This window comes from Equus przewalskii, chromosome 7, assembly GCF_037783145.1.
Source record: "Equus przewalskii isolate Varuska chromosome 7, EquPr2, whole genome shotgun sequence".
Taxonomy (NCBI): domain Eukaryota; kingdom Metazoa; phylum Chordata; class Mammalia; order Perissodactyla; family Equidae; genus Equus; species Equus przewalskii.
In genome coordinates this window covers 65,725,875-65,749,738 of record NC_091837.1, presented here as the reverse complement: position 1 = coordinate 65,749,738, position 23,864 = coordinate 65,725,875, and the positions used below count along the sequence as shown (strand labels likewise).

At 45.2% G+C, this 23,864-nt stretch overlaps 1 protein-coding gene across 5 annotated transcripts in view; it reads right to left on the bottom strand.

Annotated features, from left to right (window-relative positions):
• Positions 1 to 23,864, bottom strand: part of SETBP1 (SET binding protein 1) — a 360,544-nt gene that overhangs the window by 174,004 nt on the left and 162,676 nt on the right. For all 5 annotated transcript variants that reach the window (XM_070627579.1, XM_070627583.1, XM_070627582.1 and 2 more), the window contains exon 3: positions 694 to 747. In XM_070627579.1, coding sequence (XP_070483680.1) covers positions 694 to 747 — 54 coding nt within the window. The remainder of the gene's footprint in view (positions 1 to 693; positions 748 to 23,864) is intronic.

Here is a 23,864-nt window from a genome sequence, read left to right as displayed (position 1 = left end):
TGTGTGTACGTGTGTTGGCACTTATGTCTTTGTGTGTAGACAGTAAGTCCCTTCCAGAGACAAGGAGGGTGATTTTCCATCCTCATCAACTGCCAAGGAAGTCCCCAGAGAGCCCCTGCCTGTGCCCTCTTGTGGTTTGCCCATGCGACCTCCAAACGGCATTCTGGCCAGAGATAATAGTGGCCATTTCCTAACCAACATCAGCAAAACTAACCAACATCAGCAAAACTCAACCATCTGCCTCTGCAGGAGTCTGAGATTGACCTGGCCGCCAGACTACTGACTGCAAGGCATTTGCACACAGACTACAAAAATATGAATATCCTGTTGCAAAAAAGAGAAATACACGAAGGAGAACCCAGCTGCATCCCACCCTCCACCTCCTTGGTTTACCCCTTCTTAAGCAGAGTCACCTACAACCACACATTCCAAGTAACTTGATCTACATTTTTTTTCCACTATAAAGTAGTAAGAGAGAATAGAAAGAAGTTGTTTTGTTCGAGATGAGATGAGAGATAGGAGTGGGAGGGAGAGGGCAAGCCATGGGGTCATTGTCAAGGTTGGCACCTCGAGTCAGAGAAGCTGGAGATCCAAGGTGGGGGTTTCTGCCCTGGTGTCACCTTTGTTTGCTCACCACCAGACTATGGAACATTTCAAACTCCCGAACTTCATGAAAGGATCAGTGGAACTTACCTGTGGCTGAAATCCTTTGAGGTCGCTGGCTGCAAGGTCACTGGCTGTGAGGAGCTGGAAAAGAACAAAGGAGTTTTCCTTAGTGATACTTCTCAAAGTTTGCATACAGCATCCCCAGGACAACTGATCTGCAATGGACTTACCGTAGCCTCGATCCAGAGCTAAAGCAGCAGCATCACAAAAGGCAAACGTGGTATTTTTGAGCTAGGAACCTAGACTGAATGGCCTTCTCACCTTGTGTCTACCACATCTCTGACTTCACTGCTTCCCTCTGCTGCCCTTTCCCACGTTCTTCCTATGTGCCGACAGTTCTTCAAAGTGCTTTAAATTAGGGATCATGGACTATGTGTGGACTTCAGCAGGTCCACAGACTCCTGAAATTGGAATTACAATTACTCACGAGTCTATAGATATACAGTCATGTGTCACTTAGCAACGGGACATGTTCTGAGAAATGCATTGTTAGTTGATTTTGTCATTGTGCAAACATAATGGCGTGTACTTACAGAAACCTACCTGGTATAGCCTACTGCACACTTAGGTTATATGGTACTAATCTTTTGGGACCACTGTCATATATGCGGTCTGTCATTGACCCAAATGTTGTTATATGGCATGTGACTGTATACATTTCCTTAGGGAGAAGGTACTCGCCTTTCTTCCTACCATCAAAGCAGTCTATGATTTTACAAGTTAAAGAGACAGTTAAAGGCCCATCTTCTGGAGGGCTGCTGCTTCTTTTTTGAATCAAAGCAGTAAAAATGACCCTTTCCTCTTTCCAGCTACATGACTCGGTTTCCCTTTACCATATGTTGCCTTTGATCTCACATACTATTTAGGTGTTCACAGCTTATGCCTGAAACTATCATGTACAATATTAGAAGATAAAAGTCAAGTTTATATATTTTCTCTGTCTTTATGCCTAATCAATATTAAAGGGTAAAGTTTTAACATTTTTGCATCCTCTCCAGAAAGCACTCGATGGAAGCATATGATTAATTAATAAAATAATCATATTCTTTATTGTTATTCAAAAATGCTGGGAAAGTGTGAAATAAAGAGCAAAAGGGCAGATGCTTATTTTGATTCAGGGAGTGTGACTGCTAGCTTTGTTAGGCCTGGAGAGAGTTTGCAAAAAATAAGGAAGATTTCATGTTTGCTGAAACAATGTTTTGTTTGGTTCAAGAAAGACAGGGAGTCAAGCTGGGCTCCAGCACCTCCAGGCTTCAGAAAAGCTCAACTGGGCTTTTTAGCTTCTCTAAATGACTTTGCCAAAAATGATGCGTAAAGCGGTGTTAAGACTGGAATAGCACAGAAAGGAGGTGGAGAACGTAAAAGCTGTACCTTTCTCCCCACACCCAGCCCTGCAGGCTGGATTCCCCACATGGAAGGTCCTGGGAAGGCTCATCATCCTGGTAGAGAGCCAGGTCAGCCCCTCCGATTGTAATGAAGCAGCTAAGTAACAACCCATTGGGGTACTTGACTAAAGACTAAGGGATAAACATAATTATAAGACTTAGTCCCTGCCTTCAAAGAACCTACAATTTGGTGGAAGGATACAACATGTGCACATCAGTGTGAGCAGAGTATAAGCATCAAACTGTACATAAGGCCAGAAAGGTCAGGGTGGGGCTGCTGAAATAAGATGGCATTGGAATGACCCTTGAAAATGGAAATGTGGCAGGGCGAGGCGCTATTGGTGGGACAGCTGGAAGAACAAAGATGGAAAAGGGATCCACTGACCCCAGCACACCCCTTTGCATCTACTCACTGCCAGCCCCAGCATATGTTAAGGAGGAAGGGAGGGCATTATGATACACTTCCTAGGGCACACAGGTGGTAGTGCATGTATTTGGGATTTAAATCCAAAACTAAATTATCCCAAAGCTCACCATCTTTATTCTATAACATAATGTCTCTGAATTATAGCACATTGGAGATAATTTGCTGGGGAGACGCAGCTTAGGGAGAAAGATGAGTGCCAGACTATGAGTCAAATGAGCCATGGGCAGTAACATAAAGCATGAGTCCCTATAAATGACCCTTGACTGACCTTTCCTTCTAGACATCCTTTTATTTAATTGATAATGACCATCCACTCTTCAGACCTTATCAGTACAGATTAGGCCTCTAACTTGAGCTGAGCACAGCTTAGGATGGAGCTGGGGACAGAAAGGCTGGGGTGAGGTATGGGCATGGGAGTGACCCCTACACGGACAGGGCAACCAAGATGTGTTAGTGTATAAGAATCAAATCTCAAATTCTTTAGGCTCTGGAAGCCCAGCGGGCAGGGACCCTCCCACCACCTTATAACAGGGTTCATTGGGTAGATAGCAGGCATGGGACCAAAACATCTAGTTCCTCCTAGTTGTGAGAAGCCACAACTGAAAAGAAACCCAAAGGTGTTCAAAGCATCTTAAAATACGCACTATTCCCTCATACCAGTGGTTTTGGGATTGAGAAGTCACCAGATCCACTTGACTGGAAATAGAAATATGGCATTTTTGGTAATTATGCCTTATCTTCCTAGCTCAACAAAATTAGGATCTATCCCACCCTCCATGAAACCTTAGATCCTATTTCTCTTCTCTTAAGAAGGAGCCAGATGCACACAATTTAGTTCTTAATAATTTAACATTCTGTTTTGTGCTGTTGTATGTATTTTTCATTTCATTCTTTTCACCTAACAAGATTGTGCCTAACAAGACCAAGGTCTATATCTTATGTCCCTTCTGCATCTCTCAAAGTGTTGAGAAGAGTCTGGACATATAATTGCTCAATAAATGCCTGTTGGTAAAATTACTTATAAGCCAAGTGGGGAATACTATCAACCTACAAGTGAGGACTAGGGTGATTAAATTGCTGAGCCTAGAGAAAAGAAGTGTGAGAGATGGCTTATGACATCCTTCAAGTCGACAAGAGGAAATGGCACTTGGCATCTAGAGCATTTCCTGCATGAAGTAAGCACTCAAATATTTGAATGAATTTATCAGCTCTGACGATGGGAACAAGCTCTTCCCTATCCACTAGGGAAGGTTTTACAGGAGAATATTGGCTTATACTTCAGTGTAGGAGTCAAAGGTTAAATTGAAGGAAGGACAGTATGAAAGTGAAAGAGGCTCAGCAGTGAATAAGCCCACACCAGAGAGAGAGGGGGATCTCCCCTTTCTGTGGATGAAACAATAAAATGTTCAATGGGTCCATTGCAGAGGTTCAGACATGTTAGCTTATCTGATGGTGGGTTGGGGGATGCAGGGAGGTGGTGTCAAGGATGATTATCAAGTAACTTCTCAAACTTCTGATTCTTTACCTTGGGGCTGCTGAACTATTTCACTCACCATCTACTGTGCATTTCAGGTGTTACCTGACCTGGGAAACAACCAAAGGCAAGTCTTGTGACCTCCAGTCTCAGTGGTTCCCAAAAGAACGCAGTGTGCAGAAGTCTGCCTTCTCTCACTATCCAGCCAGGACTCCCTGCGTGACTGGCCCTGGGTTCTAACCATGCTCTAACCAAACACGTGAGCTCTTGGGCAAAATGCAGGCCCTGCTCCTTGGTGTCTCTTTGCAAAACGTTGCCCCTTTCCAAAGCTAGTTATTTCCTAGAAGTCTATACATTCTGCACCCAGGAAAGAAAAAAGGGCCAGACCTCTGCACTGAAATATGGTGCTCACATGTGGATTAGAAATACCGGACAGGAACTCCTCTTGTATTTTGAAATTCGAAATCACAGACTGTTTAGATCTGGACCCCAAAAGGATTTCCAATCTTATCGAGTGTCAGGACCTGAAGGAGAGACTTGAAGGTTCCTGGGTGGATGGGGAAATCCTCATGTCCCTGAGGGCTCAGGAACCACCTCTGCTGGGGAAGTAGAGTAAAGGAAGGTGGTATAGACAGAGGCCCCTACTGTATCTGCCTCTCATCCTCCCTTCAGCCAGTGGCTCTACTTTTCCCTCTTTCATGCATGCAACTTCATTTGGGATCAAATGTTCTGCCACTGTAATAAATTTTAGAACTCCAGACTAAGTCCTTACTTTGCAGAAGAATTTGATAATTGACTTCTTTAAGATCCCATTGCCAGTTAACAACAGGATGGGGTGGGTCCCTTAACCCCTAGTTCCTCTGCAGAAATGTCCACTAGTGATCATCTTAGTCTAGACCAATCTTAGCACCCAGACAGAACCAGGTGCTGGCCTCTGTCCTGAAGGTGGCATCGATGTGCACAGAAATTCAGGGGAAATGGAGGCATGGGCAAGAAGAGATGGGCATGCCTAAAGGACACTGATCTAGACGCTCTCCAAATCCTCCTCCCTACTGTGATCCTGTCCTCCTTCCGTCCCACTGGGAAACTGTTCACTGCCCAGAGCAGGTAGCTGTGTGTGGAGGGATCCAAGACAGGGAGGCAGAGAGGGAGGAAAATGAAATCTGCCCTGGCTCTGGGGACTTCAATCAGGCTGAAGTTAATGAAAAGGATCCTGCCTTTTCCCAGGATGGCTAACTGCCTGCACTGCTCCCAGTGAGAGGGTTGAGCGGGTGTGGGGGAGAAGGGCAGACAGAATTACATTTAAAAGGCAAAGGAAGGAGAAAATTCTTTCATCTCCCTGGTGGAGCTGGGCAGTGTTCCTGGGGCCCTGTCTCAGACCATTCTCATTCCTGACACGTCTTGCTGCTCTCTGGAACAATCTACACTCAAAACATTAGGATGATGACCCTCTTTTCTATTTTTGAGGAGCTGCAGTTTCGCTCTTGGCGCAAGTTCATTTTTTTTTCTGTCTCTCCCAGCCTAAGGGGTGGGTTGGAGAGCAGAGAGGATTGGAGTAGGATGAAGGGAGCTGTGGGGCCCTAAGGAGGTGAGAGGAGAAATACCTTCAGCTTCCCATGCAGAGGCATTCTACTCTCTGGCTCCTCTCCCACCCTTCTCTCTGAATGGGGTTCTCTCTTTGCTTCCCTCACCAAAAGTCACCCCCAGTACAGCTACAGCAGCATCCCCTTGAGAACTCTGCAGGTATAGGGCTGCCCCTCAAATATCTTCCTTCCCACCTGCTAACTTGACAGCTCTCAAGGCTTCCCTCAAAGGAGGAAGGAGGCTGCTCCACTTTTCTCCCTGTGTCCTCCTGCGCCAAGAATATCACTTCCCCTCTGCTGGCCCCTTACCAAAAGCACACACCCCACACCTGGGTAGGCTATGGCCCAATATATCCCCATGAATCCCTCAGGCTGACTCAGGACACATGCATCTGGGAAGGGGGTCACTAACACAAAAAGGGGAGATGTGTGTCATGCTGGACATTTGACCAGAAGGATCTTAGTCTTACAGACATGCAGCTGGACAAACTGAAGCCTGGTTGCCTTGACATCCTCTAGATCATTTGCTCTTCCCAGATATTTCCTCCTAAGTGGGCCAGAGAAATAGATGATGGCATGTAAGATGGATGGATAGGTGAATGGGTGCGTAGGTAGGTAGATAAAGAAACAGAGCAAAGATGGCTTTGGGGAGAATAAATGACCCATTTTCAAATTACTCCTGAAGATACTATCCTTTCCTTAATAAGACTTCTACTTAACCTCTCCTCCCCTTCAATCTACTCTCCTTTCCCCCTTCTATTTTGTAGGAAATGGATCTTTTTCTCCTTCTTTATTTTGTGAAGCATCACTTGCTTCTTATTTTGGCTATGGGATGGAACCTGAACTCCATTCCACCCCAACCCCTCAACCTAAAAAAAGGGGGACAGTCTATATGGAAGTCAACATCCCAGCAAGTGGAGACAAACATCCAATCATATGTGTGACTGAGGTTGTTGGAAAACAACTAGCCCCACTCTCTACCTTGGTGAAAATAAAACAGGTTCAGAAAGATTGTGACTTACCCAATGAAAAATCTGGAACAACAAATCCAATCATATGTATGTAACCCAAAGAAAGTTTTGGATGCCTTAACACCAGGGAGACTGGGAGATTATGAAAGGGGAGGGGAGAGCTGCAAGTTAAGTCAGAGGTTAAGACAGAGAAAAAGAAAGAAGGCTAAGGAAGGTTTCTACCAAGCAACAGGCTGTGGAGCCACAGACCATTAGTGAGTCCACAGCTCTACCAGGACCACAGAAGGAAATGTGGAGACCGGAATAAGGGAGGCAAATGGGACCAACAGGTTGCTCCACCTCACAGGGATGATAAATGGAGCACTGCTGTACAAAAGGGCAGGAGTTAGACTCAGAGGGAGAAAACTAGTGTCCTAGTCCTGATTCTGCGTCTACTCACGATGGGATCTGTTATGAGTTCACTTTTACCTCCTCAGGTCTTATTTTACCACCAATAGAATGAATTCCACTTTCCCTCTTGCCCCACACTTCTAGCAAAGTGTCCCTCTCACCTCATGGATGAAAAAGAGATAAAACAGACTGTCTATTCTCCTTCTCTCTTCTTTTCCAGCCACTTTCTCCCCCAAATACACACCTCTAAGAGGTTGTCTACACTATCTGGAAGAATTCCTCATCACAAGGACAGAAGGGAGGGCAATGAGACCATCTTGTACTGTCTCTCCATTATTGGTATTCAAATAGGAATTTAGTCATGGGCACTCAGACTGCCACACGGGTTCACCATCCCAGTGAGACTGCAGTCACATCCACATCTGAGCTAAAAGTACACAACCCTACAGTTCAAAAGACATTAGTTCTAACTGCCAAGGCATCTGGGGTGGGTGGTGCAGAGGCCAAGCAGCCAGCTTCCCACCAGCCTATGAAGCAAGTTACACAACTGAAGCTGCTATGAAGCTGTTACACACCCATCCTAGGTGGGTTGAGTGTCCTTTAGCTACATCCCCTCAGCCTCACGGAATTTTAAAGGTTAAACCTGAAACCACTGACACCTCCAGTCTCAGCTTCGGGCTGCCTTCCAAAAGAACAACAAGGATGATTAATAATAGGCTGAATATAACCCCAAGCAAGCCTGGTCTTGATCGCTTACATTTTTCTTTTATTATTTTTTAAATGATGGGGTTCTAATATTTACAGGCATGATCTGTAACAAATTCCCCTACATATGCAGCCAAAAGAGCTTTTACATTTTTTTTTTTAAAGATCCCATGCATAACCTTACACATATAACCCATGCTCTTACGGTGGTGTGTATATTTGGTTGCTGTCCAAATCACAGCTATTTCAGCTTCTGGGTGGGAATGCCTTTATTCCTTCTTCTTGCAGATTAGAGCTGTCACTACCAAGACCTAACGAAAGAAGAGTCCTCTACATGCCCTAATCTAGAACTCATTAAGTCAATGCATCTTGTTTTACATTATTTGAACCTAGTGAAACTACAGAAGTTCATCTTGCCCTTTTTGAATTTCCCAGTAGAATTATTTTTAAATATCTTGTTCCTCAGATCGAGAAAACTGGATTTCATGGAGGGCTTCTTGTGTGGTGCTGGGTGGAAGTTTACAAAGGCAAACCTGGTATAAACTAGTGGTGCGGATGTTCATGTTCCCATTTATTATTTCAGTAAGAAGTAGCTCAGCAGGGTTAAGTCGTTTCTGAAGTGACACCGTTAGTAGGGAGGTAGAACGGCATTGGAGCCTGGTTTGGCTGACTCATGTTCTTGTTCACTGCATCATAATATTCTACGAGCCCCGTGGCTGCTTTGGAATTAGAGGTTCTATCAGGGCCTCCATAATGTTTCTGACACTTCAAAATAGACCATGCCTAGAAAACTTATAAAGCAGTGGTTTCAAACCATGCCCAAGGGAGCTCTGGATTCCACAGAAGGGTATTGGGGATTGTGAGGTGGGTGAGAGGAGCCGAGGTGGGGAGTTCCTGGCCCCAATCCCATTTTATCCAGAACAGCATAATTTGGATTGCTACTTTATACTGGACTTCCATGCTAAGAACTATTTGATTTAAAGCTTTATAAAAAAAAGAAATTTTGAAAACTCATATCGTAAAAGAGAAGATCCTACATAGGTGAGAAAACCATTTCCCGTACTAACAGAATATACCTGGAGAAAGAGAATTAGCCAGCTCACCTCTTTAAAGATGTGAAGATTGTCACCTCCTACTAGGAGCAGAATGGCTGCATGACAAGACCTCATTTTAAGAACACTGCCTTTAGTACTTGCATGAGTCACTCATCAGGAAAATGTTTTCTCGTCCTTTCCTTATACTTTCTGCAGACAGTGATGCCTGCTCTCTTCATGTGAAGTTCAGCAAGCTAGACACTTAAGAAAGCATAACTAATTTACCAGGAAAGGAAAGAGTTAAAGATACGTTGCTTCTCAGGAGCTCAATCTGGGCTGTAGGGCATTTCCTTCAAATAAAATGAAGAAATCACGTTGCAAGCATCTGTGGGCCATTTCCAAAGTCCGTAAAAGGCCAATAAAGGAGGTTCCCCTCACTGAACATATGCCAAGCAAAGCTGGATGCTGAGGGAAAATCCATCCTCGTCTCCTTCTTCTCATCATTTGCTGAATTTCTGCTTAGAACTGACCAGATGATCTGCTCACTTGGCCCCAAGACTAGTATTAAAGCTTTCTAATGCATCCCCTTGGCGAATCCCAGGAAATTGATTTACACTCATAGGCTCACTGAGCAGCAGAGAATGGAAAAGTCAGAAGGTGCTTGCTTCAGAGTGTCTGAGCACTGCAGTCAAAAGCTCTGCTCCTCAGCTCAGTGGAGCCAATTTGGCTGAGATCTGGGCCCCTCGGGCCAAATCTGGAGCAATTAATCACAATTACAGGTGAATATCTAAAAGGGGTAAAGTCAAGCTGGACCCAGTGATAGCTAAACCTTCTAGCTTCAGGAAGGCACAGCTTTTGTAAGCCTCAGGTAAAACAGAAGAAACTCCACCGGAAAGCCTATCCTGAATGCTTGGCAATTATAATATGAAAAATAATTGAGTTTTCAGGACCTACTTCTGCCTGTTGTCGTACCAGGTCGATGCTTTAAGTCTGTTATCCCTCTCATTCTTCCCTTTATCGACGCAGCATAACATTGTTTTTACCAGTTTATGTCAAGCAAACTGAGGCTCAAGTTGGTTAAATAACTCACCCAGGGCTACGGAGGCAACAAGTGGCAGAACTGGCATCTGAACACAGTTCTGAATCATGACAAGTCCAGTCCTCTGTCTAAGGCATCCATGATCCCCACTGGGAATCTCAAAATGGAATAGTGCTTTCTCCCTCCCTCTTCTGCCAGGGAGTCATCCCTGGCCCCAGCAACACTGTTACCACTACTAAGTGTGCCCCTAGATGACCCGCCATGCTAGTAGGAGCCACGCCTCCCATCAGCCCCATGCAGCCTCACAGTGTAGGTATCTAAGGTTAACATTCTAAGATCTTGATCTTCCTCTCAAATTTCTCTGAACTCAAGTTGACTTTTTTCAAAGGAGCTTCGTTCCTGAATCCTGGCTGACCAAGGACTCATTAAAGTCTGCACTGTACACTGTACACTGCTGCACACATTGTTAATTATCAAGTGGCTCTTCTCTCCCTAATCAGTTACCTCCTCTCCTTCCCTGCTTCCTTTCCTTCTTTCCTTCCTCTCTTCCATCTTTCCTCCCAGCTAATAAGAGCATACCAATTCCAGGCACCATCAAACATGCCGGGAATCCCCATAAACTACTAAATGCTTTCCAGGGATCAGCTCATCTCATTAAATCCTCTCAAGAACCTCGTAAGGCAGCACAATGAGTGTACCCCTTTTACAAATGAGAAAGCAGAAACTTAGCTACATTAAATAACTTATTCAAGTCACAAGATAGTAACTGACAGAGCCAGAGAATACGCTCAGTTCCATATGAAACCAAAGCCTATGTTCATTCTTAACTACTCCATATGTGTGCCAGTGCCAGTAATCTAAATGCTGTCATGGGTAACCTCATGCCACCTACAAAAGATCTTTGCCTTTTAGAGACATGAGCTAAGACACAATGAGGCAGGCTTTAATCAAAAAGGGTAATCAATCATGGGAAGGGGATAGTTGCATCCCAAAGAAGAATAATATCATTATGATCAGATGGGCACTTTTAATAAATAAGACAGAAAAATGGGAAATCCCAAGTAGGCTATCTCTGTTACTACAGGCATGAAACATGCTATTATGTCATCGTCAAATCCAACATAGCATGAGAACTAGAAGGAGCACAAGTGGTAAGGACAGTTTTGCACCCGACAAAATGAAGGCGCTAGACAGCAGGAGGTATGATTTTCAGGGAAGACAGACAACCATCTTCATCAAAGATGCAGAAGTGAAACCCAAGTTCTTCCTCTCAATCGCAAGAAACAATCTTCACAAAACTAAAAATGTAAAACGAGTCTTTGTCTACCAAATACCTCTGCTTATGGTTTTCATCAGAAAGATTACTGAGTATTTTGAAAGAAGTACGATCAGGTTATTTGCTTATTTACTTGAATTAACCAAGTGGAACTTGCTTGTTTATATGCTTTGCTACTGGTTGAAACAAAAATCTCTTTGAACTGCTATTTGAAAACTGTTTGTACCACCACTGTGCAATCCCTTCCACAACAGACCCTGCTCTTGCCTTAGTGTTACAGACATTGTAAGTGCTGAGTTCTTGGTCTTGCCACTTGCTAGGATGGAAGTTCTTTAAGCACTGAGATATCTGGTTGTCTCCAAAATAATTCTTCACTGTTGAAGATATTCTACAGGGTCTGCCACAGCTTCTAAAGATGATCCCTGGTATATTCAGCAAACAGATACCCTTGGAAAACATAACAGAGTTCCTAGCACAACTTTGAAGGAGCATGACTCTTAGACTATATATCTGGTACTTTGTTAAAAATCTGCCCATCTACTATTTCAGACCAGACTTCTCAAAACAGCTGGCTCACCAGTAACTATTCTTTTCTGGGGTGTGTATGTATCTGTTTGTATTCCACACAGTCCTGCCTCAACTACAGTTTGCTAAAAATGTTTTCTTGTGATTTCATTCTCAAGAACAAGTTCATCTCACAGAGGTAGCTGGAAATAGAAGTTTCCTTCTCATCAGAATGGCTCAACCAAATGTGGATTATATCTCCCTGGATCACTTCCCCAAATAAGATATCCTTGAATTATTCTCCCTGAAATCATATGTGTGCCTGACTCACATTCTACCCATTTTTGGACAAACCTGCCCTGAATTTCTGGCTGGTTCAGTTGAGGGACATCTCTATACACTGCCGACTGAGACTGAGCAACATGAATGTAACACACAGATGCTACATCAGCAGGACTGAAGCAGCTGCTAACTCAGCCTGAGACCCCTTGAGTAATCACATGCCCAAGTCCTTTATTTAGAGCACAGACGAAGGGCCCACCACAGAAACTAGGGATGTTCACTTTTGCAGCCACACTCGGCAATTCACTGCTAGTTGTGACCTTGGACAAGTCACATGCCTGACTGGCCCTTGGTATTCCCCACTACTGACATGAATAACTTTGTGACGACTTCACGATCTGACAGCCTGTGAATCTGGGAAAGGTGATGGATGGCCCTGCCACTCACCCAAGTCATTATCAGGCTTCACACAAACTGTCTATTACTAAAGGTCCTGGGCATGGGTTATCATAGCAAAAATGGCGGAGTGGTAGAACGTAAGGAGAAGTAGCACTCTGGGCAGAACTGAGAAGCTGGCAAAGTCTAAGTGTATCTTTAGGAGGATCCATGGCCTCCATTTCTCACTGGTCTTTCAGAAAGTAAGAGATCTGATTTCTCTCTACATCTCTTCCTACTCAAACCTGGTTTCAGGAAAGTATCCATTATCAATCAATTATAACACAATCACTATGAAACTATTCTCAGGATAGCTATTTGCAGTGCTTCACTTCTAATATGGCAAGAAAAATTAGAGTCCCTATGTCTTCTGATAAAAAGCAATTCCAGATCGGTAGCAAAGAATAAAGGTGAGAGAGGCCCTCAATTTGGAGGGCAGAGGGCCCATTGCTACCTGGGGAGCTATATGAAGCAAGCCTGACTCTGGGATAAAAAAGGGGCAAGAGGGTAGAGATGTCACATCTAGCTGTGTACAACCACATACCTTTGCCATATCTAAATGAAAGCCATGTGAGTGTCAAGAGCAGGGGCACGATCTCTCCATTCACCTTAAGGCTTTCCTTGACCTCATGGGATATTAACAAGCATCCTACTTCTTATTTCCACATAAAATTCATAAGAATCTGACAATAGGGTTGTCTTTTAATTATTTACCCTCTATAATTGATTGGGTGCAAAATGGCAGACATTATTTATTATCAAGTCACAGGGAATGTTGCCCTATTTCAAGGTATAATGTGTTTTTATTATAACTAGAATGGTGAAGTATAAGATTGGCAAAATAGTTTTATTCCCTAGATCTAAAAACATTTCAAATGACAACCTCACTTAATCATCCCAATAACAATGAAAAACAAGTAGGGACAGAAACCATCCTGTTTGTTTGACAGATGGAGGAAATGAGGCAAAAAAAATTGGTCAGTGACTTGCCCAGGGCCATGCTCCTGGCTTTAGAAGTCTTAGTGCGGAGGGGATCTTGCGGGGTGATGATCCAGACCAGTCCCCCTCCCATGCAGGAATCCCCTTCTCCAACATCTCTGACAGATGGACACCCAGCTTGAACAGTTCTGAGGAAGTGGCACTTACTATTTTAGTGCCACAGCAATCGTCTTCAGCAAATTCTACCTTTATGCAGTTGAAATACGCCTCACTGAAACTCGTCCCACTAGTTCTGAGGAACAGGAACTAACTGCTTTTTTTTACCATCATGATCTTCCTGTTAACTAGGGAATGTGAACCCCATTTTACAGAGGAGGAAACAGGCAGATGAACAAGCAGCCCACTCTGAGCCCCACATCTCAAGTTGGAGCCAGACACCAAGCTCAGAGGCTTTCAGACTCATCCTCTCCCTTGCAGTCTCCAGTCCTGCCCACAAGTACACATCACAGCATGCTTAGTCCTCCACCACTGCTGTCACTGATACATTTGATGACAAGTACCGTATCCATAAATCCCAGCAGAATATCCCAAGTGCTTTTAACTCGTCTTCCTTGGATACGGCTCCCAGTGTCATCACCCTATAGCATAAAAAAGCCTCCCTCAGACAAAGTACTCTCAGATCTCAGCACACTGTGCCAGTGGGAGGAGTGACCGATACTAACCAGTCTTGTGTTGCCAAACCTTTAACAACTGACTCTGGGAGCAAAAAAAAGGTCCGATGTAAGGCATTTGCTAATTTCCATAGGGAAAATACTCCCACCGTCTCAAGCTACCAACCTGAAGCCACTGATTGCAGAGTTGGGAATACATGTGCCCATGAGCCTATCTGCCTAAGACGAATAACAACTGGACTGGGACTCAGACCCGGTGACTTGTATGACATGGAACATTCCAATAAGCTCAGAAATTAAATGCCCTCTGTGCCCATCTGGGTGTAAGGTAAGCCAAGCTTTTGAATGCAGTAAATGTGAAGGATGCCAAGAGTCATCCCATAAATTCATTCAATAAACACTTATTTCTCTAGGAACTGAGGATATAACAGTAAAAAATTAAAGTCCCTTCTTTCAATGGGACAGACAATAAATTAAAATAAGAACAGTAATGCTAATAATGATTTAACCTGTCAATTGTAACTGTGGTGGTGTAGGCATGTGCAGTGACCCATGAGCATCTCAGGGTGGCTGAGAACTGAGAGCTTCAGTGCAGAACATGAAGCCCATAGAGGGTCTGTGGGCTCATGCCCTGCTTGCCCTGGTTAGAGCATGAGGTAAGCGGAGCATGTCCTGGGCAAGGAGTTGGAAAGGTGTTTGGGATTTATCCACCTTGTAGGCCATGCGGGGAAATCTACACCCTCTGGAACTCAAGATGTATCTGAGGATATCCCAGATAAATGCAGTGAATCTGCTTGCCATAGATCGAATGTCTGTGTCCCCTCGAAATCCATATGTTAAACCCTAACCCCCAGTGTTATGGTATTTGGAGGCAGGACTTTGGGAGGTGATTAGGTCATGAGGGTGGGACCCTCATGAAACGATTAGTGTCCTTATCAAAGAGACCCCAGAGAGCTCCCTTGCCCTCCTCCATGTGAGGTCACAGTGAGAAGAGAGACATGAACCAGGAAGCGAGCTCTCACCAGACACCAAGTCAGCTGGCATCTTGATCTTGGACTTTCCAGCATCCAGAACTATAGGCAATATATTTTGTTTTTTATAAGCCACCTAGCCTGTGGTATTTTTTTATAGCAGCTGAGCAGACCAAGACAGTGCTGAACCTGGACCTGGTTCATCTCTATCCTGGTTGAATTTGTTAGGTGTGAGCTCCCTCACCTGTAGACTCAATCCTCCCTCTTGTCTGCCTGCTCCATTCATGTATAAATGTCAGCCTTCTCTTATTGAGCCCCTGTGAGTGCCAAGTATCGTCCTGTATTCTGTGGATACATCAATGAACAAATAAGATACAGTCCCTGGGTTCATGGAACCCAAGGATCCAACTGGAGAGACAGCATTATTTTTGAATACGAAAAATAAGTGTAATGTAGAGTTGTAATAAAGTCAAGGAAAAAAATGAGGAAAAAAAGTATGGGTATGACAAGAGGGTTAATGGAGAGATACCTGACTTAGAATTTGGGGCTGGTCAAGACAGGCTTTTCGGAGGAAACAACAATTAAGCTGAGCCCTGAAGGATGAGCAAAAGTTGCTAAGCAGAGAGTTGTGGGAAAGGCACTTCAGGGAGATGGAACATCATGCTCAGAGGCCTCAGCAGGAAAATTACTAGCAAATTGGAAGGGCCCCTATGATCTGTAATGTGAAAAGAAAGCAAGACTGGAATTCTAATCCAAATCCTGTCGTTACTTAGTGCTATGACCCTGTTCCAATCACTTCTCAGCCCTAGAGCTCAATGTGTTCACTTGTGAAGTGGGACTGCAGATAGGCAATGTGCTCTGCAAAGTAACACATGCTTGATAGTCCACCAGACTCAAGCTCAGCTGCGAACTCTGTTGAGCAGCTTCATATTGAGCCTCTGTTTTCCTATCCACAAAAGATGGGTAACATTGGTTACCTCATAGAGATGTCTGGATGATGAAACATATGCCTGTAGGGAGCCTAAGAGGTCAGTGCCTCATGAATGTGAGTTGCCTCCCTCTTCCTTAAATCTTTCAGAAGTACGGTGAGGTTCAACTTGGACCACTTAAATGGGACAATGGGGAGAGTGTGCTGTACCACATCAACGGATGGGATGGTTGGCATTAAACTTTGCACCACTTTCTCTCTCTTACTTGCTGTCAAGCTCATGACCTTCTGAAATTCTTTCACACGGGAGGGTTGTGGGCAATGTGGAGGGACACTGGCCATGGCTTTGTTGTGGCTGGGTTTTAAGTGGCCACTTCAGCGTAAGGTTGACAACTTGCCTTCCTGGGCTGAGAGTGAGGATGGGGAGGAGGTGGCTGGAAATGCTGGCTCTTCTGTGGAAGCTTTTATTAGAAACAAGGGATTCCCCATTGCTCTTTCAAGCTCTTTTGGCCAAACAAGAAACGTCCCAAGGTCAAATTTATTAGTGCATCTAATGGCCCCCAAGAACTCTTGGCTTTGGTGCTGAATCCCTCTTATCTCCCTTCCCTCCCTTGAGCCTTGCAATTGGGCCAAGGCAGCTGCTCATACCCCACCAACCCCAAAGTGGTTCACTCTATATACAAAAATAGACACACACAGGCAGTCACAGCTTTCACAGGGCCATCATCAGAAACTAGATATACTCAGGACATTCTCCAATGAGGAGAAATAGGAGCCCGTAGATGATTACATGGCAGAATGACAGGACTTGGGCTGGTCCCCAAAGACCCAGAATGGATGCACAAAGGCGTCTAGAAAAGCCTTTTTACCTGTCTGAATTTTAGCTCCCTTATTTCTGAAAGAGGTCCAAAAATCCTGGCTAGCACACAGGATTTGTGAGAAAATAAAATGGGATGGGCGGCCTTGAAGGTCTTTTATGCTTGTTATACAAATGAAGGATATTACTGAAGACAATATTATTTCTACTTCCCCCGCTAAGCCAAATGACCATATAGGGGGCATGGTTAGAGGAGGGGGGCACTGGACCTTTGTGGATCTGGCTGCTCCTGAGTTGGACTTAGGATTCATCTCAGTAGAGCAGCTGCTGTTTAACCCATGGCTCCACACCTTGCCTCAAGGGAATACGGAGGGAACAGGCAGCATTTCCTGCAGCAACAGCGGAGAGCATGGCTGAATGACTGGCAGAGGGCATTGCACGCAGGGTGGCCATGGGGAATATCTTGAATGAGGCTGAGGGCATTGCCGAGGCTAGCTGAATGAAGGGCCTGTGTAAGTTGCCTCGGTTTCCCCTCTATCTCTGAGCAGTGGCCCCTGCCTGGAGATGCCTCTAAAGGAAGTTGTATGGGGGTTGGGCAGAGCCGATGGCCACAGCCTCCCAGCCTGTGCCTGTGCATCTCATTATTGAGCGGCCATGAATCAAAGCAGCCTTGTGCAGCTGCTGTCCCATTTAATCCATTCGTAATCAAAAGTGATTAGCATGGATGCCTGGGTGCTGAGGTTATTGTGTGTGCCTGTGATCAAAGCTGTGGCTCCTGCCCACTTCCCAGAGCTGCCTGCACCTGGGAGGGCATGGAAGGCCATGAGCCTGGGGCATGGGGTGGGCAGCAGTCCCTGGCAGTCGGAGAAGCATGGGTTCCCTGAGCAGAACCCTGGAGCAGCAGGTGCAGCCTCGCCTGCATGAGGCTCAACAGCCTCGGGGAGGTCCCTGGGGGAGGCCCATCGCCCAGGTTTCCCCTTTGGAGGCTGGCATTTCCCACCTAGATACCTGGGGCAGCAGGTGGATCCAGGTAGACTGAGGGCAAGTAGGGCTCATTCAATGCTACTTAGACTCAGGAAAGATTCCTAAACTCCCTCATTTTACAGAAGAGGACGTGGAGACCCAGAAAAAAAGAAGCACATTATATGCCTGGCAGGAACTTGTGTGTTGTGGAGGGAAGAAAAGAGAGAGAAGAGGGAAGAGGCCAGGAGACAGGACGGGACGAAGGAAGCTGCCCCCAAGTGATGCACAGCTGGGAAGGAGACCATGCAGACCAAGGCAGGGAGAAGAAAGAACTCTATAGCTAAGGCAGTACAGCAGGAAGAGCTAGTCGAGATGTTCCAGTCTTTAATAGTTTATATATTCCTTCCCACACACCAGCTCCGGTAACTTTCCGAGCCACCTCTCCTTTTTTTACAGAGAAATCTCAGCCGTAATCTCTTTCTCTATTTATAAATTCTGCCTGAGTAAAGCTTGATATCCCACTTCTCTCTGGCAGTCCAGATTACGAACATTCTTAAGATCCAAAGGAAGACTCAACTCTTTCAAGAAGCTTTCCTGGACCTCCCTTCTCTGAACTGCTGTATCAGGTTCTATCTGTACTACTCATTTGACACATAGCATGCATTGTCATTCTGATAGCTCCTGGGTTGACAGGGAATAATTCCTTTGACCCTTGGATGATGACAATGAAGACATCGACAATGATGAAAATGAATATATGAGCCCTGCTCTATCAGCCAGCCCAAAGCCCTAAGGGTAGCTGTTGTGTCGTGCACTTTGGGACACCCCTCCACACCTGCTCTGGGGTTGAACAGGTCCTGAGTCTTTCATAGGGGACTGGGAGCTCCTTGAGGGCAGAGCTGGGCCTTTGTGACTTTGCATCTGTATCTGGCACCATGCACCATCCTTGGATATAGTAGACCAACAACAAGCATCTGCTGAAGGGTGAATGAAAGACAGAGTTCTGCAAGAACATGTCCTGTGGTTTTATTTTGACATGGTGAGTGAGGCTGCCTAGAGGTGCTCCATTTCCACTAAAACTTCTGAACCATTCTCATGGAGCTGCAGAAAGGAAAAGACAGGGGATATCGGGCAAGTGGAGGAAACAAGCCAAGAAGCTGCTTCTTTACAAAAATGGTTTCCTAGAGCAAAGAAGTTGGGGACTCCTCATTCCCATCTCCGATATAAGAAACCATCCAGGCCTAATTACTGGTTTGTACACCTGATCTGGGTGCATGGTGACACTGCATGGCACTGGCCCCTTGGAGTTACGGCAGATTCTAATTTCCCCACATAGAGAAGACTCCTTTGGGAGTTGCATGCATAGATCCCAAGGGGTGTCTGGGCTGCAAATTCCACGGTACGTCATGAGTTAATGCTACAGTTTTCACCACTGATTTAGGGGATTAAGGGGTATCCCAAATCCAATTTGTGTACAACATTGTGGGGCCCTTCACGTCAAGAATGATCAAGTTTGGGAGGTGAAAGATAAGTGGGAAGATTAGGGGCAATTTAGAAACATTCACAATCGAATCCAATACTAGGAGAACTAATCTTTCTCTTGCTAAATTCGACGTCGTGTTGGAAGATAACCAAAGACTCCAAAGGTATAAATAATAAATTATTACCCAGCAGGGAGTGGGTAACTGAGGGTAATAACTAGCCTTTATTTAATAAGCTCTCACATGTACTGGGTGCTTCATACAAATCTCATTTATTTCTCACAACAATTTCTCTGAGTGGGCATCAGTAATCCCATTTGAAGATAAAGCATCTGAGGTTCAGCAAGGTTAAGTCATCTGCCCAAGAGCACATGGTTAGAAAGCGACTGAGGTGGGAGCTGGACTCCTCTCTTTCTAATCCCGTAGCCTGTGTACTCCTCCCCATGGCCTTCACCACCTCTGGCTCCGTCCCACTGGAGAGGCCGTGACTGATGCATTACAGCCATGCAGCAAAGCCCAGGCACCACCGCAGCCACCTCACCTCTCTACTCACTCACACTTCACTGCCTTGTCAAATAGGCAAACCATCCCAGACTCATTCTGCTGGAGGAAACATTACAGCATATTCAAATCCAATCCTTTCATTTTACAGATTAGTGAATTGAAGCTCTAAAAGGTTAATCACCTGCTCAGCACCACAATGCTAATTTGCGATACGCCCAGGCTTAAACCCCAAGTCTCTGACTCTCAGTTCAGTGCCATTTTTATTGAATCATGGTATCTGAGAATAGAACAGTGGCTGGGAAGCGGGGAGATGGGGGTATCTGTCTTTTAGGCACTGGCGTTGCAAGGACAATGCTCTACTTAAAATGCCCAGAGGTAGTTTACTAATATGTTGCCAAGAGGGGCACACAGGCCCCATGCCAATCTCCTCCTCCCAACAGCAGATTGGGTGGCTCTAGCACAGGCATCCATTCAGGACACAACGTGTTACATCCACGTGGCCTTTACAACGCTGGGGTACCAGGGGCTTGCAGTGCAAGCAGGAGATTGGGGAGAGCAGGTGGAGATTTTCTTCCCCGATTTTTGAGAATCCACAATTTCAGCTTAATTTGTAATAGACAGCAAGCGTAAAGAAACTGACAAAAGGGCCATCAGCTATTCTGTTAGTAACACTTGAGGCCACGGCACTTCAAGACGACGCAAGCCAGCTGTCCAATGCACAAAATGACCTTTGGCCTCATCCTTGGAGAAGTGTAATTCTGTTCATACCTCTTTTCCATCTAGGGGGAGTTAGAAACCAGAGCTGCCAGAATAATCAGAAGGCCTCTTAACGACAATGCTCAAACAAGCAGAGATTACGCATTGTCAGAAATGTAATCTGCAACTCCTCTCATCGGTTTCCCTGTATTTGCATTTTTAAACCCCCTCTCAGGAAGAAATGAGACAGTTGGAGACAGCTTCCCTGTTCTTGCACCTAGAGATGCATTTATCTTCTTCATCTTAAATGCCAGGGGAAAAATTAGAATGTGCTGAGTTCAGAGGCCTTCTAGTTTTGCGACTTCTAGCCCATAATGTGTGTATACATGTCTTTTCTAGACACATAATCAAACATGAGTTAACTATGTGCACATTCTATATGAGCAAAGACAGCTTCTCTGCCTGCTACTTCCCAACTTCTGTTGATACTTGCAAAGAGAGAGCGCAGACCCACATGTGCTGGTCTGCCACGGAGCACTGAGCATGTTCACTGCACCCCGCGCTCCAATACTCTCTGGTGGCTTTCTATCATTTCTAATAATAGCTGCAATCCTTACCATGGCCTTCAAGGCTCCCCACAAAATGCCTGAGCTCCGCTATCTCTCCACTCTTATCTTCCCATCCCCTGGACCACTGACTCACTCAGCTCCAACCACAATGGACTCCATGTTGTTCTTTTTATACACTAGTTTGCAATCCTAGTTAGTTGTACTATAGAATCACTTGGTGAGTTTTACACACACATACACACCTAGACACACACACACACCCTCCAGAGATTTTCATTTGATCTATCCAGGGTGAGGTCTGACTCAGAGAGTTATTTTAGAGTTTCCAGGGTGATTATTATATCGAGCTAGGGTTGGGGACTAAGGCTTGCACCTGCTCTTCTCTCTGCCTAGAATCTTCTGTCCCAGGACACCTGCCTGCTCCCTCCCCAATTTCATGCAGATCATGATAGGTGTCGGAGAGGCCTTCTCTGGCTGGTCTCTCCAGCTTTTCCTTTCCTCCATCACTCTCCAACCTCTGGATCTGTTTTATCTTTCCTTGTACATTTAGTGCTATCTGACATTTTATTAAATAAGTGTTAACTCATTTGTTGTCTGCCTCCCTTCTCCTACCCCTGTCCCATTCCAATGAAGTATAAACTCCTGAAGTGCAGAGACTTGTCTTGTTTTACTCACCACTCTATCCCAATGGTGCCTGGCACATTGCAGGGGCTCAATAGGGATTCATTGAACAAAGCGATACATGGATACTCTGCTCCTCCATCAAGAGGGCTCTGCTCCTGCTCCCAGCACAGGAGATGGGTTTGTATCAAGTCATTCCCACTCTGTCACACAATTGCAGGCCAAGTTTAGACTTTGAGCCAAAAGCCTTGTGTACCCACTGAGAGGTGACCTGGACTACTTAGCTCAGTGCTCTCATACCAGAAGGCACAGAGTGGAGGATGGAGATGCTAATGTGATAAATGACCATGCAGGTGCCATGGCATAACTGTGTAAGGCACTAGGCAAACAGGCATGGGGTAAGTAGCCTCTGGCTGGTGCTGGCTCATTTGGAAGACAGGAGGCCTTCGATGTGGTGAAGCAGGACTTGGACTATTGAACAGACCCTCCAGATATCATGTAGGTTGAGACCCTAATGACTTGGTGTTATCCCTGTTCTTAACCCCTTCCCCATAGTGCTCCCAACTCTAACATCGTTTAGGGGCTGTGGTTCAAGATCTCTTTAGATTGTCAGTCTAGCTTTGGTTCTGGTGCATAAGTGAGAACCCAGTACGGTCCTTTCAGTTAAGTTCCTTCAAGTGACAAGACTACCCCCATCATCATAGATTTCTCTGGAAAGGACAGCACCTTTCATGAGCTTTCAGCCACAGCCCCATGTAGAAAAGTTCTACACAAGGTGGGGAGATGGTAACAGTCATGGATACCCATTCAATTTACTGACTTGGGAAAGTCAAGACTAGAGCGGATTTTGACTGAGACTTCCATAGAGTATTGATGAAGTAGCTAATTGGAGAAGTCAGGGTTAATCAGTTTCTTTAGGGATAGGCATCCTAATCACATTAGGTTGTGAGAGATTCCTCTAGAATACGGACTTGGTCATTCAACAAACGTTCCTGAACACGTACTGTGTGTAAGAGCGAACAGGGCATCTGTGGGCAGGGCACCTCGCCATTTCTTGCTCATGGTGCTCAAGTCCTAGCTGTGTCTAATCACCTGAGACCTTTTTTTTTTTTTTTTTTTTAACATATAAGGTTCAAATATTTCCATTCATAAGGTTCTGAATGGGGCTGGGCACATATTGTATGATTCCTTTTCATAGGAAATGTATGGAATAGGCAAATCCATAGAGACAGAAAGTAGATGAGTTGCATCCTAGGGCTGGAGGGGCAGGGAAGGGGAAATGGAGAGTGACTGCTAATGGGTGTAGGTTTATTTTGGGGTGATGAAAATGTTCTGGAATTAGACAGTGGTGATGGCTGTATAACTTTGTAATATGCTAAAACCACTGAACTGTAGACTTTAAAAGGTGAATTGTATGGTATGCAAATTATATCTCAACTTAAAAAAAACGGATGCCATGGGAGCATGCAACTAAAAAAGAAAAGAAGCAATGAAGGAACAAGACTGGGCATCTGAATTTTTAAAACCTTCCACAGATGTTTGGGAACTGGAGCCAGGGTTGAGAACCATTGTGCCCACTGCCTGAATCGTCTCTAAAAAGACTGCAGCAGACAAAGGTTTAAGTTCTCCAGGGCAACAGGCAAGAATGTGTTTCTGTAAATCCTGAATGTGAGGAGCCCTGAGTTTCCAGGTGGAGAGTTGGGGAGGCTCATGTTCTCAGCACCTCCAGGCATCCCCTCAGCTAGGCACAGGGGACACAAGGACAGCCAAATTCAGACACGGCTTTGCACAAAGCTGTATGCTCTCTTATCATTTACCCTGGGAAGAAGTGTTGCTGCCAGTAACAGACTGTGCAACCTGAAGACCTTGACTGAATTTCTGCATGAACCCCGCCCCTCCACAACTCTCCCCCAAGCAGGTTTCCCTCTTGAGAGTAGAGGGTGGAGTGAAGATGGTAATTAATTAGAACCGGGCTCCCTGGTGAATACAGATAAATGAGAAAGCAGCGGTTGCGGGGCTGGCCTTGCCTGGAACAAGCCTTAAAGAGAGCAGTGAGCCAGCTGCCCATGGGGAAGCTCCCCAGAGCAGTGGGGCAGAGCATGCCACGCACCTGGCAGTATAAGGTATGTGGAAATAGGCCATCCCTTTGGGGGCCTATGGCCCTGGAGACCCTCAGTGGCCGTCTTCCTCCTCCAAATTCAGTGCACTATGCAAACCAAGAGGGAAATTAATCACCCCGAGACCAGAGACTGACTGCTGAAGAACATCAAGCAGAACATCTTGGTACTTTGAGTGGGAATTCAGCTCACGGGTGCCCATGTAGGTTAATGAGATGAAGTGTGAAGCCTCCTGCTTCCTGGAAAGTTCCCTGTGTGTAAATGACTGCAATTAAGCAGTTCTGAAGGGGCCAAGGGTAATGAGGAGAGTGAAAAGAGGCTGGATGGCTGCCTGAGACTCCTGGAGATGTCCCAGGCCTCTGAAGAACCATAGTCCAAAGACGCTATTTAACTGTGAGTGGGAAAACCAACTTAGA